This window comes from Crotalus tigris, unplaced genomic scaffold (assembly GCF_016545835.1).
Source record: "Crotalus tigris isolate CLP2741 ecotype Arizona unplaced genomic scaffold, ASM1654583v1 scf7180000017663.5292952, whole genome shotgun sequence".
Taxonomy (NCBI): Eukaryota; Metazoa; Chordata; class Lepidosauria; order Squamata; family Viperidae; genus Crotalus; species Crotalus tigris.
The window spans coordinates 2563837-2583344 of NW_024096550.1; the positions used below are offsets into that span (position 1 = coordinate 2563837).

Consider the following 19508-nt stretch of genomic DNA (forward strand, 5'->3'; position numbering starts at 1 on the left):
CACTGTTCAATGACGTAAATTCCAGGTGGTCTAAAATGAATAAACACATAAATAACCCTTCAAGCATTGCTGTTCCTATGATCAGCATTTGATAGTGACCTTCCCTCATCAAGGAAATGGAAGGACAAAAAAAATAATACCCTCTACATATATTTTCTTCTCCTTTTGGACATTAATGCATTTTGAAAAGAGAACAAAACAATAAGTCATAATATTCCAGATAGGGCTCCTATAAAATACCTATAGGTTTTTGTTTTTTATTGAGAAAGTTCTAAACAAACAAACGAATAATTGTTTAGAGCAGAGTTTTTCACCCATGACAAATTTAAGCTCTGTGGACTTCAGTTGCCAGAATTCCCCAGTCAACATGTTGGAAAAAATTCTGGCAACTGAAGTCCAAACAGCTTCTTAAAATTACTAAAGTTGAGAAACACTGCCTTTGAAAAAGTGAATCTTAATCCAGGGTTGCATAGATGTAAATACTATGTCTTAGCTAAATTATAAGATTCACCATACACCCGTTACAAATGCCTCAGGATTTTCCTTCATTTACCGGCGTCTTTCAGAAACTGGATTCTGAAGGTAAGAAAGAGGACTTCTGTTGATCTGACTTTTCTCTACCAAACCTGTACCCATAAAGATGTGTCCTTCCACCATATTCTGATGGGCCATATCAATACTCTGAAAATCAGAAAACAGGGATTAAAAACATGGAATGTGAGACATTTTGATTTGCATCCAGCTTTTTTTGCTAATGAAGGATTAGCACAAGACTGGTTACATAACAGAAAAATCAATCACAACAAAGAACCTTGGGCCCCTGAAGGTCTCACAGATATTATCATGGAGTAGAGTTATTATATAAAAAAAGTAGCATGGGATAATTCTACTCTTAGATGGCCCACATGTACCAGCCACCCTTTAAAGTAATGCGTAGAGATCCCATCCTATCCCAGAAGTAAATGTAAACAAATCCTATTATGCCACTAGATAGATCAGGACCAGGTATCATCAGCCTGCAATTGAACATTGACATCACAATCTCATGCTTATTTAACACAAAAGCCATTGCATGGCAGCAAGCAGCCCCAGAACCATGCAACTCTGAGCCCCAGGAAGCCACAACTGCCCAAGCCCAGTTCAAGTTACCCTCACCATCCTACAATCTGAGACCTCTGCGGCCTTGTGCTCCAATGCCCCAGCCAATCTTTGTTGCTGTCTTCTTGCTCCCATTGCTGATGAGACATGCCTGGCCTGGCTGCTAGATCATGTGGGGCTTGCTTTAGGCATTGCAAAGATTTTTAAAAAGCACAATAGCACTTAGACTTATTTACCGCTTCAGAGTGCTTTACAGCACTCTTTAAGCCAGGGGTCCCCAACCCCTGGGCCAAAGCCTACTACTGGCCATGGCCTATTTGCAACTGGGCCATGCAAATAGTGGACCTGCACACACAAGCATGTGCAACTCAATGTGCATGCGTGGCGGACCAGCACAAATTGAGTACGCATGCATGCTCGTGTTTTACTAATCTAGATGAAATGCTAATATACTGTATATTGCTAGTGCACGTATGATATACCGTATGCTAAATAAATAAAATAAATTCATCAAACTGACCATAGAGGTGTTGCAATGGCCATAACTTTGGGCATGAGTCCTAAATCCCTTCATTCAATGCCACCCTATCTTTGAACAATCATGGAATGAATGATCATAAGTCAAGGACTACCTGAAGCTATTTCTTTTCCCCAGGGTATGGAGGAAGAAGCTGTTCTCTTGGAGGAATGTGCAAAGAAGGATGAGAATCTTTTTCAGCATCAAAAGATACCATTACATGAAGTTAAAATGCTAAATTGGATGTTGCCTTACTTTAAGGATCCCGTTGACAATGGCATTCAGTGTTGGCTTTATAAGACCTCCAGATGTTAGTATGAGCAAGGTGTTTTGGAAATAGCCTGCAGGTCCTGAATGGGTATGAGTTGCAGACATTATCACATTATTGTGATTGTAGAGATCTCCATATTTATCTTTTAACTGTTTCATTACCTTAAAAAAGGATTGAAAGAAATATATTGTGTTTCATTGTTAGATTTTACTTTTATATAAAATATTTTCAACAGAACAAGGAGAGGGATATTTCTAAAGGCATTCAGTAATGAGAATTAGAAGTGTGTGGGTGTACACACACATCCAGAATATATATGTTTATCTAGAACATATATCTTAGAAATGCTACACACTTTAACATATACACATATATGCATTTATCAAGGCATTAAGCAGCCTTCTGTAGGGAAAATTCTAAATCAGTAGTGATGTTGGGATTGCAATCCACTTGCTCTAAACCAAGATAAGAAAAGCTGCCTTAATTACAGTGCTGGGTAAAAGGACCTGGATTGGACCTGAGGAATATCTGCAATGATTAATTAAATACATTAAATAATCCATAATATAGAAAGCAAGACAAAAAAACAGAAGAATTTATGAATTTATGAACTGATATCTGATGGTCTAAAATTGACTAAAATTAAGGATGTGTCTTTTAATTCCTAAATTTCTACTGGTGTGCTATTTAATTAGATCTGTTTGTGTAGGAGGAATATAGCACCTGGGGACAGAGACAAAAAAAGGAATCAGACTAGAATCTCTACATAGCCACAAATAGTTTGTTTGTGGCTACAGAAAGACTCCAGGCTGATTCCTCTTTTGACTCCACCTCCATGTTCTGTCACTCCTTCTCCTACAGTTTGGATTTCATCATAACATCATCATGATTGTTGTTGTTGTTGTTAATTGCAAAGTCGTGTCTGACCCATCGCGACCCCATGGACAACGTTCCTCCAGGTCTTCCTGTCCTCCACCATCCCCTGGAGTCCATTCAAATTCATACCCACTGCCTCAGTGACTCCATCCAGCCATCTCACTCTCTTCTTCTATTGCCCTCAATCTTTCCCAGCATTAGGCCCTTCTCCAGTGAGTCCTTCCTTCTCATTAGGTGGCCAAAGTATTTGAGTTTCAACTTCAGGATCTGGCCTTCTAAAGAGCAGTCGGGGTTGATCTCTTCTAGGACTGACCGGTTTGAACGCCTTGCAGTCCAAGGGACTCGCAGGAGTCTTCTCCAGCACCATAGTTCAAAGGCCTCAATTCTTTGGCGCTCAGCCTTTCTTATGGTCCAACTTTCACAGCCATACATTGCAACTGGGAAAACCATGGCCTGGACTATACGCACTTTTGTTGGCAGGGTGATGTCTCTGCTTTTTAGTATGCTGTCTAGATTTGCCATAGCTTTCCTCCCCAGGAGCAAGCGTCTTTTAATGTCTTGGCTGCAGTCCCCATCTGAGGTGATCTTGGAGCCCAGAAAAATAAAATCTGTCACTACCTCCATTTCTTCCCCATCTATTTGCCAGGAATTGAGAGGGCCGGATGCCATGATTTTGGTTTTCTTAATGTTGAGTTTCAAGCCAACTTTTGCACTCTCCTTCTTCACCCGCATCAAGAGGCTCTTTAGTTCCTTTTCACTTTCTGCCATTAGAGTGGTATCATCTGCATATCTTAGGTTGTTGATATTTCTCCCGGCAATCTTAATTCCAACTTTTGATTCATCTAGCCCTGCCTTTCTCATGATGTGCTCTGCATATAAGTTAAATAGGCAGGGCGGCAGTATACAGCCTTGCTGGACTCCTTTTCCAATTTTGAACCAATCAGTGGTTCCGTGTCCAGTTCTCACTGTTGCTTCTTAACCCACATATAGCTTTCTCAAAAGACAAATGAGATGGTCTGGTACTCCTATCTCTTTAAGAACTTGCCACAATTTGTTGTGATCCACACAGTCAAAGGCTTCTGCATAGTCAATGAAGCAGAAGTAGATGTTTTTCTGGAACTCCCTAGCTTTCTCCATGATCCAGCGTATGTTAGCAATTTGATCTCTAGTTCCTCTGCCTCTTCAAAATCCTGCCTATACTTCTGGTAGTTCTCGATCCACATATTGCTGGAGTCTAGCTTGTAGGATTTTAAGCATAACTTTACTAGCATGTGAAATGAGTGCAAGGGTGCGATAGTTTGAACATTCTTTGGCATTGCCTTTCTTTGGAATTGGAATGTAAACTGACCTTTTCCAATCCTGTGGCCACTGTTGAGTTTACCAAATTTGCTGGCAAATTGAGTGTAGTACTTTTATTGCATCGTCTTTTAAAATTTTGAATAGCTCAGCTGGAATACTGTCACCTCCACTAGCTTTGTTGTTGCTCAGATTTTCTAAGGCCCATTTCACTTCACATTCTAGGATGTCTGGTTCGAGGTCAGTGACCATCTCATTGTGGTTATCTGGGACGTTAAGCTCATTCTTGTATAATTCTTCTGTGTAGTTTTGCCATCTCTTCTTAATCTCTTCTGCCTCTTTTAGGTCCCTGCCATTTTGGTCCTTTATCATGCCCATCTTTGCATGAAACGTTCCCTTCATATCTCCAATTTTCTTGAAGAGATCTCTGATCCTCCCTATTCTGTTGTTTTCTTCTATTTCTTTGCACTGTTCATTTAAGAAGGCATTCTTATCTCTTCTAGCTACTCTCTGGAATTCTGCATTCAATTGGGTGTATCTTTCTCTTTCTCCTTTGCCTTTCACTTCCCTTCTTTCCTCAGCTATTTGCAAAGCTTCCTCAGACAGCCATTTTGCTTTCTTGCATTTCTTTTTCTTTGGGATAGTTTTAGTTGCTACCTCTTGTACAATGTTGCGAACTTCCATCCATAGTTCTTCAGGCACTCTATCAGATCTAATTCCTTAAATCTATTTGTCACCTCTACTGTATATTCATCAGGAATATGATTTAGTTCATACCTGAGTGGCCTAGTGCTTTTTCCTACTTTTTTCAATTTAAGCCTAAATTTTGCAACGAGAAGCTCATGATCTGAGCCACAGTCAGCTCCTGGTCTTGTTTTTACTGACTGTATAGAGCTTCTCCATCTTTGGCTGCAGAGCACATAGTCAATCTGATTTCTATGTTGACCGTCTGGTGATGTCCATGTGTAGAGCCGTCTCTTGGGTTGTTGGAAAAGAGTGTTTGTTATGACCATTGTATTCTCTTGACAAAATTCTATCAGCCTGGGCCCTGCTTCATTTTGTACCCCAAGGCCAAACTTGCCTGTTATTCTGGTTATCTTTTGGCTTCCTACCTTAGCACTCCAATCCCCCATGATGATAAGGACATCATTTTTTGGTGTTAATTCTATAAGGTGCTGTAGGGCTTCATAGAACCGGTCAATTTCATCCTCTTCAGCACCAGTGGTTGGGGCATAGATTTGGACTATTGTGATATTGAATGGTTTGCCTTGGATTCGAATTGAGATCATTCTGTCATTTTGGGGATTGTATCCCAGTATTGCTTTTCCTATTCTTTTATTGACTATGAAGGCTACTCCATTTCTTCTGAGGGATTCTTGCCCACAGTAGTATACCTGATGGTCATCTGAGTTAAATTCACCCATTCCTGTCCATTTTAGTTGCTGATTCCTAAGATGTCGATGTTCAGTCTTGTCATCTCTTTTTTGACTACGTTTAGCTTGCCTTGATTCATGGATCTTACATTCCAGGTTCCTATGGAGAAAAGATCTTTACAGCATCGGACTTTCCTTTCACCACCAGATGCATCCACAGCTGAGTGTCCTTTCGGCTTTGGCCCAGTCGCTTCATTCTTTCTGGGGCTACTAGTACTAGCCCTCTGCTCTTCCCCAGTAGCATATTGGACACCTTCCGACCTGAGGGGCTCATCTTCCAGCGTCATATCTTTTTGCCTTTTAGTACTGTCCATGGGGTTTTCATGGCAAAGATACTGGAGTGGTTTGCCATTTCCTTCTCCAGTGGATCACATTTTGTCACCATGATTACAACTCATATAAAGTGAAAAAAAAAGAAAAGAAAAGGAGAGGAGAGGAGAGGAGAGGAGAGGAGAGGAGAGGAGAAGGGAAAAGAAGGGAAGGGAAGGGAGGTACTGGTTATTCCTCACATACCTCTAGCCTTATTCTTTGAGACATTACTGCTATTTCAGCAACCACATATATTACTCTTTTGGTGTTATTCTTTTGCTCTGCAAGGATGAAAGTTCTGCAATATTGTCGTGAGAGAATGCCACCAGCTTTTTGATTAGATTCGGCATAGCCCATCTACAGTGAAACATAAAATGTCATTATTTATTCATTTGATTAAGATTAGAAAATGCTTTGGTGGTTATTGACTTTGAGTGACTACCATGAGTAAAAAAAAATATAGGAATATAAATCCTTACATTCTGTACTCATATTCTGTAAATATAGAACAATAATTACTCTCTCATATCATGCTATCATCCTGCACCAAGGAACAACAAGCAAACTCACATATGCCCTGATCTTACTGTAACAGGAAATCTAGTCATCTCAACCCCCAAAGGCTTTTTGGAACAGCCAATCTTTCTTTAACCCACATAGGATTATTGCCAGTTTAAGCTTGGGAGAAATACTATTCCCCCCCAAAAAAAAAAGCAGGGGGGGGGAATAAATGCAGAATAAATCCCTGATGTTAACACCTCTTCAAAGAGGGAAGACAAAAGAAGCCCCCTTCCAGATTCTACTGGTGGGAGTAGGCTGGGTATCATTAACCATACACATAATTCAATCCTCTCTATCAGAAGCATGATAGACTCCAGAAATGCACATACATCCTCAAACCTGGCACGTGGCTTCCAAAATCCTTCTGAACATTTTTACCAAGTTATAAATATAATTATAGGGGAAAGAAAGGAAAAGTTATCAAATACACAAGGGGTATCTTTTTAAAAAAGTAATATGGAAATGTTTCAGTGCAGGTAGGTGGAATTCAGTGCAGAATACATTACATTATTAGTTACTTGCTGGTACCAGTAGTCTTCAACTTATGACCAAAATTGAGCCCAAAAGTTATGTTGCTAAATGAGACATTTGTTAAGTGAGTTTTGCCCCATTTTTGACCAACTTGCTATAGTTGTTAAGTGCATCATTGCCGTTGTTAAGTTAATAACTCAGTTGTTAAGTGAATCTGGTTTACCCATTGACTTTGCCTGTCAGAAGGTCACAAAAGCTGATCACATGATCCCAGGAAATTGCAACCCTCATAAATGTCAGTCAGTTGCCAACTATCTGAATTTGGATCACTTGACCTGGGGATGCTGCAATAGTCGTAAGTGTGAAAAAGGGTCATCAGCCACTTTTTTCAGTGACGTAACTCTGAACAGTCACTAAATGAACTGTTGTAAGTGGAGGACTACCTGTGTTTCCTGAGAGAATTTTGAGAAGGAATGTACAGGAGTTGTAGAGAAAAGTTGGAATGAATGTAATGGTACAGCATGTGGGAATGTTACCTGCAGAAGAGGGGAGCTAGTATTGATTGTCTTGTTCTTTGTCTGCACTACCTTGAAGGGCTAATAATGAAAGAAGAAGAATGGGAAGAGATAGAAGCCAGAGAATAAAGTGGTCCTGGTTGGGAGATTTAACTTGCTGAGATATTGAAGATTGGAAGAAGGCAGTTCAGACGAGTTATAAAATGGGAGGGGAAAGGGTTTGATGTTTGGTTTCTGGGTAATAGACAGGCACCAAAGGAGAAAACGACTTTCCCAATGTAAATTATTAGAAGGCATGGGTCCCCATGGTTCCAAGGTTGGGTGAGAGCTTGATAGAAGGTGGTCAAATGGGAGACTCTGAACAGGGTAGGCAGGAGTTTGAGTGGGTCATTAAATAGTTGGGATAAATAGGCTGTCAGCTATTGAGACCAGACAAATACTCACAAGAGATACATCAGCTATAGGACCAGTACAATCTGCCCGGCCGACACCGATTAAGTAACCTTCAGAACCTTTAGAAATTTCAGAATCAGCACCTGAAAAAACATACATAGAAGAATTAAGCACTCCTTCCAACACAGAGAAACAGGGCTGTGCAGAATCTGAAATTTAAAAGCATATCTAAGTTCTTAAAGCTAGGTTGACAAGGTTGAAAGGACAATGTCATGGTTCCGAAAGATGAAACTCTTCAAAGAACTTTGAGGTATTGTTTACCTTAAAGAATCTTTAATCGAGCAGTACAGCTTTGGTAGGTACATAGTTGAAGCCAAGATCTGACTTCCCCTCCCTTCATCACATAGATCAAAGCACAATTCCCTCCTACAACTAACAGTCATAAATCACATTCTCCAATTAGTTCAAAATGCTGGCTTCCCGCCCATTTTTCTCTCCCGCCATTCTTTATCTAACTAATTCCCATCGCATTCCTCCCCCTTCCCTTAGCATCATCTAACTCTAAGAGTAAAACAACAGAAAGAAAAAGGCTGCATCTCCATCATTGTCAAAGCAAGAACATCCAATGTTAGCAGCGTTGACATCTGGCCCCCCTTACAAAAATGACAGGTCCTGTAGCATAAACAAAAGCATATGTAGGGGCTGTCTCTCTGTTTACTAGGGTGTTTCTTATAGAATTTTTTGATGAGTCTGTCAGCTTTCACATCACTAGATTTCACCCAAGTGGCTTCAGATAACGAGTATCCCTTCCATTGTACTAGGTACTGTAATTTCCCTTTAAAAATTCTAAAATCGGACTTCCGGTGGATCTGCACGGGCGATGGCGGCTACTTTGTAGCCGTCCTCCTGGGTAAGTGTAATGAATCGCTATGAACAGCGGACATCAGCTGTTCAGTGGTTCAAAATCCCCCTCCCGGGCAAAGGGGGGGGAAGAGGGTTGTCTGAATAGTGGTAGAGCCACTTATGCACCCCCAATATTTTTTGGGGGGGTGTGAAAGGAGTGCTCCCACGGAGTTCAGACTGTCTCTGCTTCCCAGCTGCTTTTGTCCCTAGGGACAAAACAAGCCGTTGCAACCACCTCCGCGTTTAAAGAGATCTGGTGAGTTTTTTTAGAAGCGGACAGAGTTGACTATAGGATTTAACTTTTGCCTTTTTTGACTTTATATGGATTTTGTTTAAAGATTTATTTTTACGTTTATATTCCCTCTTTTTATTTTTTACTTTTTGCTGAAAGGGAAAGTAAAATGGCGATCGGCAGACTTTCCGGCGTTTTTTCTATTTTTTTAAGCATTTTTGTTGTTTCTTTTTTTCCCTTTCCTTTTTTCTTTTTTGTTTTTTTTTATGATAGGAATGGAGTGTTAGTATTATTATTTTTGTTTACTTTTTGGTACTTTTAAAAAATGGAATGGATTTTTTTCTATTTAATTATTATTTTTTTTTCTTCTCCTTTTTCTTTTTCTTTTTTGAACTCCTTTTTTATTTATTTTTATTTTATCATAACGATCCCCTCTTGAAGGATTTTTTTTTTAATTTATGGAGCTAATTTCTTATTTTTCTTGCTTAATTCTTGCAATTTTTAAGAAGGAGTAAAGTTTTTTTTTTAAGATGGCTCCAAAGCGTCCAGTAATCTCTACAGCTTCTAAGGTGACTTCTTCTTCGGTGTTATCATCAGGGCAACAATCTAAATTAATAGTTTCACCTTCTTCCTTGCCACAGTCAACAGTGGTGAAGGACTTGCAAGATATGATGGGAGATGTTATACTTCAAATTAGGGGAGAAATGAAAGAGATTTTAGAGGAAAATAATAAGACTTTGAAGCAAGAGATAGTTTTGACTTTAAAAGGAGTTGCCTCTGTTCTTGAAAAGTTGAATTCTCGCGTAGAAGAGGTAGTAAAAAAATTGGAATTGATGGAGGAAAATTTTGAAAGTATGGAAAAAGAGATGAAAAACTTTCAAGATGAGATTCTTATGCTTCAATATAAACAAATGGAATATGCCTTAAGAATCAGAGGTTTACATGAGTCTGTGCAAGGAGATTTGAGATAGATGGTGGCAAAGGACTTTGCTGTGATTCTGAATAGAGAAGAAGAGGAAATACTTAGTGGAATTGATCAGACATTTAGAGTTAACTCTGTGGTGGCAGAGCAAAAGAATTTGCCAAGAGATGTGGTAATTTACTTTGGGAAAAGATCCCTGCGCAATGAAATTATACAAGCCTTTTATAAGAAGAGGTTTCAAATTGCTTCACAAGATGTTATAATTTTAAAGGAGATCCCACCAAAAATTTTAAGAAGAAGAAATGAGTTTGCTTTTTTAGCAGACGAACTTAAAAAGAGACAAATTTTGTTTAGATGGGATGTTCCAACTGGAATGGTGGTGAGCTACCTGGGGATACATTATAGTCTTAATACTGTTTCTAAAGCAAACGACTTTTATACTTCGGTCCTGGGGGTATGCTCATCGTCACCTACTACGCTTAAAGCTTTGGAAGAAAAAAAGGCAGAATTGCAGTTTGAGGGGCCCCAACAAGTAGAGATGGAGGAGCAGAAGACAACCTGTGCAACATATAATTGTAAAGAAAAGGATCAACAGAAGAAGTTTAAGGAAGTTCCACAAGTATTGGTTTCTGAATCTGAGGGAAAAGTAGGATTTATAAATTCTTTGGAGCAACCTTTAATGCCAGAATTGCAGTCTGAAGAGTCTATATTAATTAAAAATGGGAGGCCTCAACAACTAGAGATGGACGAGCAGAAGATAACCTATGCAATATATAACTGTAAAGAAAAGGATCAACAGAAGAAGCTCAAGGAAGTTCCACAAGAGATGAAAGACCAGAAGACAACATGTCCAACATATAAACGTAAAGAAAAGGAGGTTGAGGAAGCTTCACAGGTATTGGTTCCTGAGACTTGTGTAACGTATAAATGTAAAGAAAAAGTAACATATAAACGTAAAGAGAAAGACCAACAGAAGAAGGAGGTTGAGGAAGCTTCACAGGTATTGGTTCCTGAGTTTGTGGGAGAACCAGGACTTACAAATTTTTTGGAGCGATCTTCAAGGGCAGATTTTAACGCATTTCTTTCGATGCTTATGGGCAAGAGAGACTGATAAGGATTGTGTTTATAGTGGACGTAACCGGTTATTGGACAGAAGATTATGGAGACTGAATGAAAATTTTAGATAAGAAGTTTAAGTTTAAGTAATAGGTTTGGAGTATATTATAATGTCTTCAATGTTTGGGTTTTTTTTAATTATTATTATTATTTTTAAGATGCAATTTGTTATTGGTAAAGATGTATATTACAATGTGTTTAAGATAGTATTTGTTATTGGTAAAGATTTAAATGCGTATAAGGGGATCTTAATGTTTTAAGTTTTAAGTTTTAAGTAATGTTCAAATTTGTGTCTTGGAGGGAGTTTATAAAGAATGATGGAATATAAGTATGACATGAAAAGGTTTAGAGTATATTATAACGTGTTTAATGATTGGATTTTTTTAATTATTATTGTTTATTATTATTTTTAAGAGAAGATAATTTGTTTAAAGTTTAAGTTTAAGTATTTAGCTTAAGTATTCAAAGAGTGTTTTGTTTCAATGGTATAATGAAGGTTTATATGTTTATTTTTTTGTTTTATGATAAAGAAAGAGGGAGAGATTAGATTTATATAGATGTATAGATGTTCAAAGAAAGTAATGTTTAAATTTGTGTCTTGGAGGGAGTTTATACAGAATGATGAATAATATTATAAGTATGATGTTAGAAAATGTTTAGAGTATATTAGGATTTATATGTGTTTTAAGTTTTTCTTTTCTTTTTTTTGAAAAATTTTAACTAAGCCTGTACTCAACTCTGGGAAGGTTGGGGGAGGGTTTGGGAGGTTTGGGGAGGGGGGGAGGGTATGGGAGGGTGGGGGGGTTTCAGGGAGGGGATTTGTTTTGTAAAATTTAAAAAGTTTTCAATTAAAAAAAAATTCTAGAATCAAGAATACACTTTACTTCATAGTGAGTTTGACCTGCCACTACGAGGGGTCCAGGTGCCTTCTTAGAGGAAGGTTTTAAAGTGGATTCTCGCAAAAGTTTCAACAAGCTGCAATGGAAGACAGGGTGAATTCTCCCTAAAAGCCTAGGGAGTTTTAATTCTACTGTGACTGGGTTGATGATTCTTACGATGGAGAAAGGCCCAAAAAATGTTGGTCCTAATTTCTTACTGGGTAATTTAAGGCGTAAATATTTGGTCGACAGACCTTTTCCCCAATTCAGAACGTTCTTTGAGGGGCTCTCTTTCTGTCTGCCTGCTTTTTATAAGTCTCAGAAGTCTTTTTTAAAGCAGCTTTCATGGCTTTCCAAACCTCTTCCCACCCTCTCACCCATTGATCAAGTGTCTGAGAAATTGAGGGTGTTTGAGGATATTCAGGTATTGGGCTGAACTCTTTTCCTGTAGCTACACTGAAAGGCGTGAAGCCAGTGCTGCTGTGAACAGAATTGTTGTAAGCCACCTCTGCGAAAGGGAGGAGGTCGGTCCAGTTGGTTCATTGGTATGAAATATAACATCTGAGATATTGCTCCACCATCTTGTTAGTGGATTCCGCAGCCCCATTAGTAGATGGGTGAAAAGCAGATGATAGACCTTGAGATGACCCAGTTAGTTTAAGAAAGCTCTTCGAAAACGTAGCTGTGAACTACATCCCCCTGTCCAAAATTATTTGTTTAGGGGCTTCATGCAGCCGGTAGATGTGTTTCAAGAACAGTTTAGTCAGTCGTTGGGCAGACGGGAGTCCTTTAAAGGCGATAAAGTGAGCCTGCTTTGAAAATAGGTCTATCGCAGTCCAGATGACTGTATTTCCTCTACTTTCAGGGAGGTCTACTATAAAGTCCATAGCGATTTCTTCCCATAGTTGAGAAGGGTCTGCCACCAGATGCAATAATCCAGGGGGTTTCCCTGGAATTCTTTTCATGGTGTCACATACAGTACAACTCTTGATATAATTTTTCACATCCCGTTTTAACCCTGGCCACCAGAACTGCCGGCAGATGAGATGTAGAGTTTTTAAATATCCAAAGTGTCCAGCCTGCTTTACATCATGGCTGTGTTTGAGAGCATTAAGATGGAGGGCTTCTGGCAAGTACAATTCCCTCCCCCCTTCCAAGCCAAACCATCCCTGCACGTTAGGGAGGTTTGATTGTCCTTGAACCATTGATCGGTGAGGAGCACTTGTTTTATTTTCTTTGCCCTAGAATCATCAGGATTAGGGGCCCTACAAGGAATGAGTTGAGCAGCCATTTGTGGATTGGAGATAATTGCCTCATTGATCTCTTCGTGCTGGCTTTTGTACTGGGGCAGTCTGGATAGTGCATCAGCTAGGAAGTTTTTCTCTCCCAGAATGTACTTTAGAGTGAAGTTAAAACAATTAAAGAATTGTGCCTAGCACACCTGTTTCAGGAACAATTTGCGGGGAGTTTTCAATGCTTCTAGATTTTTGTGATCTGTCCATACTTCAAAAGGCACCTTGCTCCTTCTAGATAGTGTCTCCAGTTTAATAGAGCCCATCTGATTGTGAAGGCCTCCTTTTCCCAGACTGCCCACCTACTTTCGCTTTCAGTAAATTTTTTTGAAGTGTAGGCGCAGGTTTGCAAGGCCTCACTTTGGTTCTTTTGCAGTAATACAGCTCCTACGGCTATGTCGCTGGCATCAGCTTGAATTACAAAGGGCTTCCCTGAGCAGGGGTGCTTTAGGACTGGCTCAAGAGCAGATACTCTTTTTAGATTCTCAGAAGCAGTTTGACAGCCCATAGTCCATGCTAGTGGTTGGTCCAGTCATGGTTTCCTTCCTCCTTTGCCTGTTTTGAGTAGTTTTGTAAGGGGTAGGGCAATCTCAGCAAAGGAGGGGATGAATTAACGGTAGAAGTTGGCAAAGCCTAAGAAGCTCTGAAGCTGTTTGAGAGTCTCATCGGGCAGTTGAAGGCAGTTTTCCACTCGTCTCCCTCCTTTATTCTCACCCAGTAATATGCCTCTCTCAGATCTAATTTAGTGAAGATGCTCCCTTTAGCCAGGGGGGTTAGTAAGTCCTTCAGGAGGGGGAGGGGGTATTTATTTTCGACACTCACAACATTGAGACCCTTATAGTCTATGCAGAGACGAAGAGACCCATCTTTTTTTCTTTAAATAACACAGGGGCTCCCACAGTAGACTTGGCCTGTTCAATGAACCCCCTCTCTAGGTTTTTGTCCATGTATCGCTGCATCTCCTCCATTTCAAGGGGGGACATGGTGTACATTCTCGGTCATGGGAGTTTGGCTCCCAGCAACAGTTCAATAGAACAATCATTGGGTCAGTGGAGAGGTAGGCTGTCACATTCCTTCTCATGAAATGCCTCTGCTAGGTCCTAGTACTCACTGGGGATGAGTGGCTCGCCTGGTGGTGATGAGGCAGCCATGCATGCTTGCTTGTTGGATGGGCCAAAGTTTCCTGTAACATCTGTTGAATCAATATGGGGCTTGGGCCCTATAGGTAGCCTCACAGTTCTCCTTCCCTTCTCCCACCAGATAAGCAGCTTCCATTTGTCCAACCAGGCTAATCCTAGGATCATAGTCTCATTTTTGGAGCCATCAAGAAATGAATGAACTCCCAGTGCTCTCCTATTTCTAAGCGTAGGGGCTCAGTTAATTGAGTGACTAAAAGTCCCTCTCATCAGGGAGCCATCAGCTTGCTCAAACCTCACAGGTTTGGAGAGTAGCTTTGCTTGTATGCCCATTGTCATGGCAAATGGCAAGCTAATGATGCACTGGGAGCATCTGGAATCAACTAGCACTTTTAAATCTGCCTGTGCTCCCAACTTAAGGATTATGAGTTTGGCTGGCAGCGAGAAAGATGGGATGTGTCAACTTATCATCGAGTCATCCTCTCCTTCATTGTCGCTATCGAAAGAGGGTAGAGCGGGAGTGGATCCAGTCTTAGTCCTGGCATCCTCCTGCTTGGGCAATGTGACTTGGGCAATTGGTTCCTATGTAATCCAGTTGGATTTCTCTCTCGTTGGCAGCTAGGCAGGTTTCTTTCTCGCTTCTGGTCCCAGTCTACTCTGCTGTTGGGGGTAGGGGACTGAGCAATTTGCTCCTCGATGTCCCTGCTGTCCACATCGGAAGCACTTGATTGGTGGGCCTGCAGGTGGCCTGGGTCCTTCAGCAGTCGCAGCAACTGGAAGTTTGGGGGTGGTGCCGTTTATGTTGCTCTGGCTTTGGCTCAGCTTCAGGTGGGGGAGGCTTCTTATAGCAGGCGAGCTGAATGTCTAGTCTTACCACTGTCTGGTACCATTCTTGCAGCTGATCATGTACTACTCAATAGATACATGCCTGAGAGAGGTGATCATCCAACCCTTCCCTGAAGTGATGGACTATGGACCGCTCAGGCGACCTCTCTATTTGACCAGCTAACTTGCAAAACTCTCGTACATACTCCAAGGCAGGCCTGCCAGCTTGTTTTATTTATGGATTTGTTCTTCTGCTTTGAGGGCAATGAATGGGTCCTCAAATAGTAATAGCTGCTGATATCCTGGCTTCTGCACCACCCCAAGCTGCAAGCTCAGAGGTCGCTGACCATCCACCTGCAGGGGCTTCCAAACTCCCCACTGCTGCAGGGGCCTCAGAATGGGGTTCTCTCTCTCTGTAGGGGCTGGAAGGCTGTCTGATCTGCAAAGGAGGGGCTGGATGCTTCTCTTGGCAGGAGTTGATTTCTGCTTCTCTGTCCTATCCCTTCAAATCTCTCCACTGGCTGGCTACAAGCTGCAGACAGGCATTCCTCAATGGCAGATGTCCTGGTAGCTCTCCACTGGTCTGCTTTTGAAGTCTTTGTGGGTAGCAAGGCAGTCTCGAGGCATCTGGAGTCTCCGCTGGGCTGGTTCCCATCTGACGACCAGATCAGCTCTCCTAGCTGCTTGGGTTTTGCCTCCAGCTGGGAGTCTTGCAAAAGCTCTTCCTCCTTCTTCTTGTTTGCTGTCGCTCCCCCCACCCCCCCCACCCCCCACCCCCCGGGGTAGCAGCTGCTGCCGGTTTGCCAGTTTCAAGCAATTTTTTTTCTCCATGATGAAATCTTCTCCTGAATCTTTGTCAGCTACCCTCATGTCTGGGGACAGTGATTGGAGCTCAGGACCCCTAGAAAGTTTGGAAAGTTTGTAGATCTTGGCTTAATGTCATAGATGAAACTCTTCAAAGAACTTTGAGGCATTGTTTACCCTAAAGAATCTTTAATCGAGCAGCATAGCTTTGGTACATACATAATTGAAAACAAAACCTGACTTCCCCTCCCTTCAGCACATAGATCAAAGCACAATTCCCTCCTACAACTAACAGTCATAAATCACATTCCTCCCCCTCCCCCCAGCATCATCTAATTCTAAGAGTAAAACAACAGAAAGAAAAAGGCTGCATCTCCATCATTGTCAAAACAAGAACATCCAATGTTAGCAGCGTTGACAGACACTGCTTGAGGAGTCCAAAATTAAGTCCAGTGAAATGAAACACAGCACCTTCAGGATGAGAAGAGTCTTTCCTCAGATGGAAGATTTCAGCAGTGGTGACTGCAATAGCCATTTTATGAGAAACAATATTTCGATTCTGAAAGCATGTAAGGTTGGGTACACTCAAAAACACTGGTTAAAAAAACAACTAGTTTGCTTTCTTTTTCACCTTTGCTTTTTTTGCAAATTTTATTTCTTAGTTTGATAAACAACAAAATCAATGATAGAATGGGAGATTATGCCTTCTGTCTCTCACTACTGTTAGTAGATTCCAAAGATGCCAGTATGTATGTTTTTTAACTGATTGTACCCCAGTGTCGATATACTGCCCTTTGATCATAATAAAGATCTATTGGTCTGAGAACCTGTCTTGGTTTTTCCTTTTTTTTTTAACAAAAAGGAAGAGAATCCCAAAAAACCAATAGAAAAGTACAAATAGTACCATTTTTAGAAAAAAAAAATAGGAAATCTACGGTATCATTACTTTTGAGTCCCTCAGGAATGTTTCAAGGCACTTGCCATCCCTTGATTTTTTTAAGAAAAATTAGCTTAGTTTTTCCTTTTTCTCCTTTTTCTCCCATATGTGCTTTGCTATATCCATGCCTGTCATCAGAGTACAACGTTCAACACTGCATATAAATATTTCCTTTATTTGGCAGTTGGCAATGTAACCATTACCATCAGAAAAGAAATGCAATTTGAGAAATAATGTTAACTACCTAATCCTTTTCTACTTTTGTCTCGGGACCAGTAGTGGGATTCAGCAAGTTCACACCGGTTCAGCAGAACTGATACCTAATTTTTTATTGAGTTCGGTGAATTGATTATGATAAATCCTTGTTTCCCAGAACATGTCTGGTTTTTGATCAACTTCCTTCCAAGCAGGAAAAAAAAAACTCCCCAAAAGTCCAATGGAGGAGCAATGGAAACCAAATGGAGACACGGTGCCTTTGATCACATCACTCAGGCGAAAACTAGATGGTGTTTCTCAGAGGTAATTTCAGGAATAGATGCTTCATCTCTCTAGTTACCCCGATTGATGCATATGGTAAAGGGGGCGAGGCCACCAAGTATTAGCTGGGGTTGTGGCTCTAGAACTTTTTCCTGTTTCTATTTTTCCTTAAAACGGTCATCAGGGCAGAGAACTGGTTGTTAAATTATTTGAATTCCACCACTTCCCAAACCATCCTTTCTTCAAAATCTTCTGGCCCAGTGTTTTCTCTGTAATCTTATCATTCTTTCTTTTTTTTTTTTTAATGAGCATATGAGAACATGAATACCTTGAAAAAAAAACTATGAGGGAGAATGAACGGACCAAAGTCATTCCAATCCCATCCTTGGTTGGAAATCTCTCAAGTACAATTAGTAATAACTTCATGGGCACTACTATTCCATCAGTATTACAATATTGATAGAAGAAGTCCATAGACTTACCATTTGGGAGAACATAAATGACTAAGAGGGATATGACCACTGCTAGCACGACCATCACGAAGGCAACACTAACGATTCCAAGAGCAACTGCTGATTTGGATTTCTTCATCAATGGAAAAACAACTATAAAAAGAAAAGTAGAAGAAACAACACAAAAGAAGTATCAGTAACCTAGGTAGATGTCTTACATATCTTTGGATAACCTCCAGATAGTTTATTCTTGGAAGAAGGAGCCAAGGCACCACACACAGTCTTGTAGACAGAAGCCAACCTCAGAAAGAAATGTGGTTAGGGTTGCAAGATGGACTACAGAACATCCATAACACTTGCCTCCAGTTACTCGATACTACCACTGATCCTAGGGCATTTATGGTGAACCTTTTAGACATTGAATACCCCACCCGTCTTGCTCTGCCCCCTGCCTGCTGCACCCACCTCGTGCCCACCTGCCCACCTGTTCTGCCACCTGCCCCGCAGGGCCATCTACCACTTCCACAGACCACCGCAGCATATCGCCCAGGCAACACTGCAGTGCCATGGAGGCCATGCCCTCTGCCCACGCTCTACAGCATCATCTACACACAATGGGGCATGAGAGCAGAGTCTTGTCCCTGCCTCCCAGCTGCCATGTCCTTGGCTGCGCTTCTCTGTGTAGGCAGTCCGGCTGGCATGCTATAGTCCATGGAGTCAAATATATCAAAACACTGAAGCAATGATTCATTACAGTCATCTTTAGCTGATTCATATTAATCTATTCAACAAACCACAAAGAGTTGGAGCCATTTATTTTTCAGAGGTCGAATTCATTTGATTGTGAATCTTTTTTCTTTCTTTTTTTCCTTTGGTCCATGAGTCAATTCCCATGTGATAAGACATAGAATGTCTTGAACTGGAAAATACAAAGGCATCCTTACCTGATAAATGGTTGAACGGAATCAGAAGAAACCTGGAGATTCCTGTATTTCACACTGCAGAATTTGGACTCTTCTTCTTGGTGTTCATGGATACTGAAAGGAACACAGAACTATCAAAATGACATGGTAGCTTGGGGGGGACAGTTGAAGTGATTTCTAACTGCGTTCCACTGAGTAAGAAATGTTTTACATATTAGTCACTTTTATAATCTAGAAATTTTACAATACTCTTATAATCTAGCAATGGTTTTATAATCTAGCGATTGAGAACAGCATTATCTAATGAGGATTCCTTGATAACTTCTGCTTTATCAGTTAATACTGGGAGGAAAAACAACTAAGCAAGATCAGGTATCACTTCAACCTTGAACTCCTAACAATCTGGAATTTGCAGCATTTAGATTGCGAAGTTTATGTAGTATGTAGTATGTAGTACATACACACATGATGAATTGGAAAATTGGAATCCAATACAGAATCCGGTGTAGGAGAACCAAGCAAATAAGAATAGCAAAAATACGCCTATCATCAAAAGAGAAGCAAAGAAGAAGATATCATGGGCGGTTCTTTTATTGTTCTTTTAACTAGATTATGCTCGATAAAAGTGCCGATGTCTGACACAACAATGCAACGCAGATCTTGCAAATCAACAGAATATTCAGCCAGCAAGTGCCCAGCTCGTTTCCAAACAGCAACCAAGGAAAACTCCACAGACACCCTTCCCAAGAGCTACGAAGGGGGCCCTTCATTTAGGGAGAATTCAGACAGTCCACAAAATGGAGTGTTATCTGGGAATGACCTTGATAAGTGGGAGAAGAGATGATGCCTAGCAAATGATCAGTTGGTGTGG

The 19508-nt window shown here is 40.6% G+C and overlaps 1 protein-coding gene across 1 annotated transcript in view; it reads right to left on the reverse strand.

The window, feature by feature from the left end:
* Positions 1 to 18849, reverse strand: part of ASAH2 (N-acylsphingosine amidohydrolase 2) — a 48851-nt gene extending 30002 nt beyond the window's left edge. Inside the window, exons 1-6 of the mRNA XM_039335961.1 lie at positions 18659 to 18849; positions 17745 to 17867; positions 7792 to 7883; positions 6005 to 6157; positions 1871 to 2047; positions 554 to 681 (exon numbers count right to left, since the gene is read on the reverse strand). Coding sequence (XP_039191895.1) covers positions 554 to 681; positions 1871 to 2047; positions 6005 to 6157; positions 7792 to 7883; positions 17745 to 17853 — 659 coding nt within the window. The 5' untranslated portion in view covers positions 17854 to 17867; positions 18659 to 18849. The remainder of the gene's footprint in view (positions 1 to 553; positions 682 to 1870; positions 2048 to 6004; positions 6158 to 7791; positions 7884 to 17744; positions 17868 to 18658) is intronic.
* Positions 18850 to 19508: the final 659 nt, after the last annotated feature.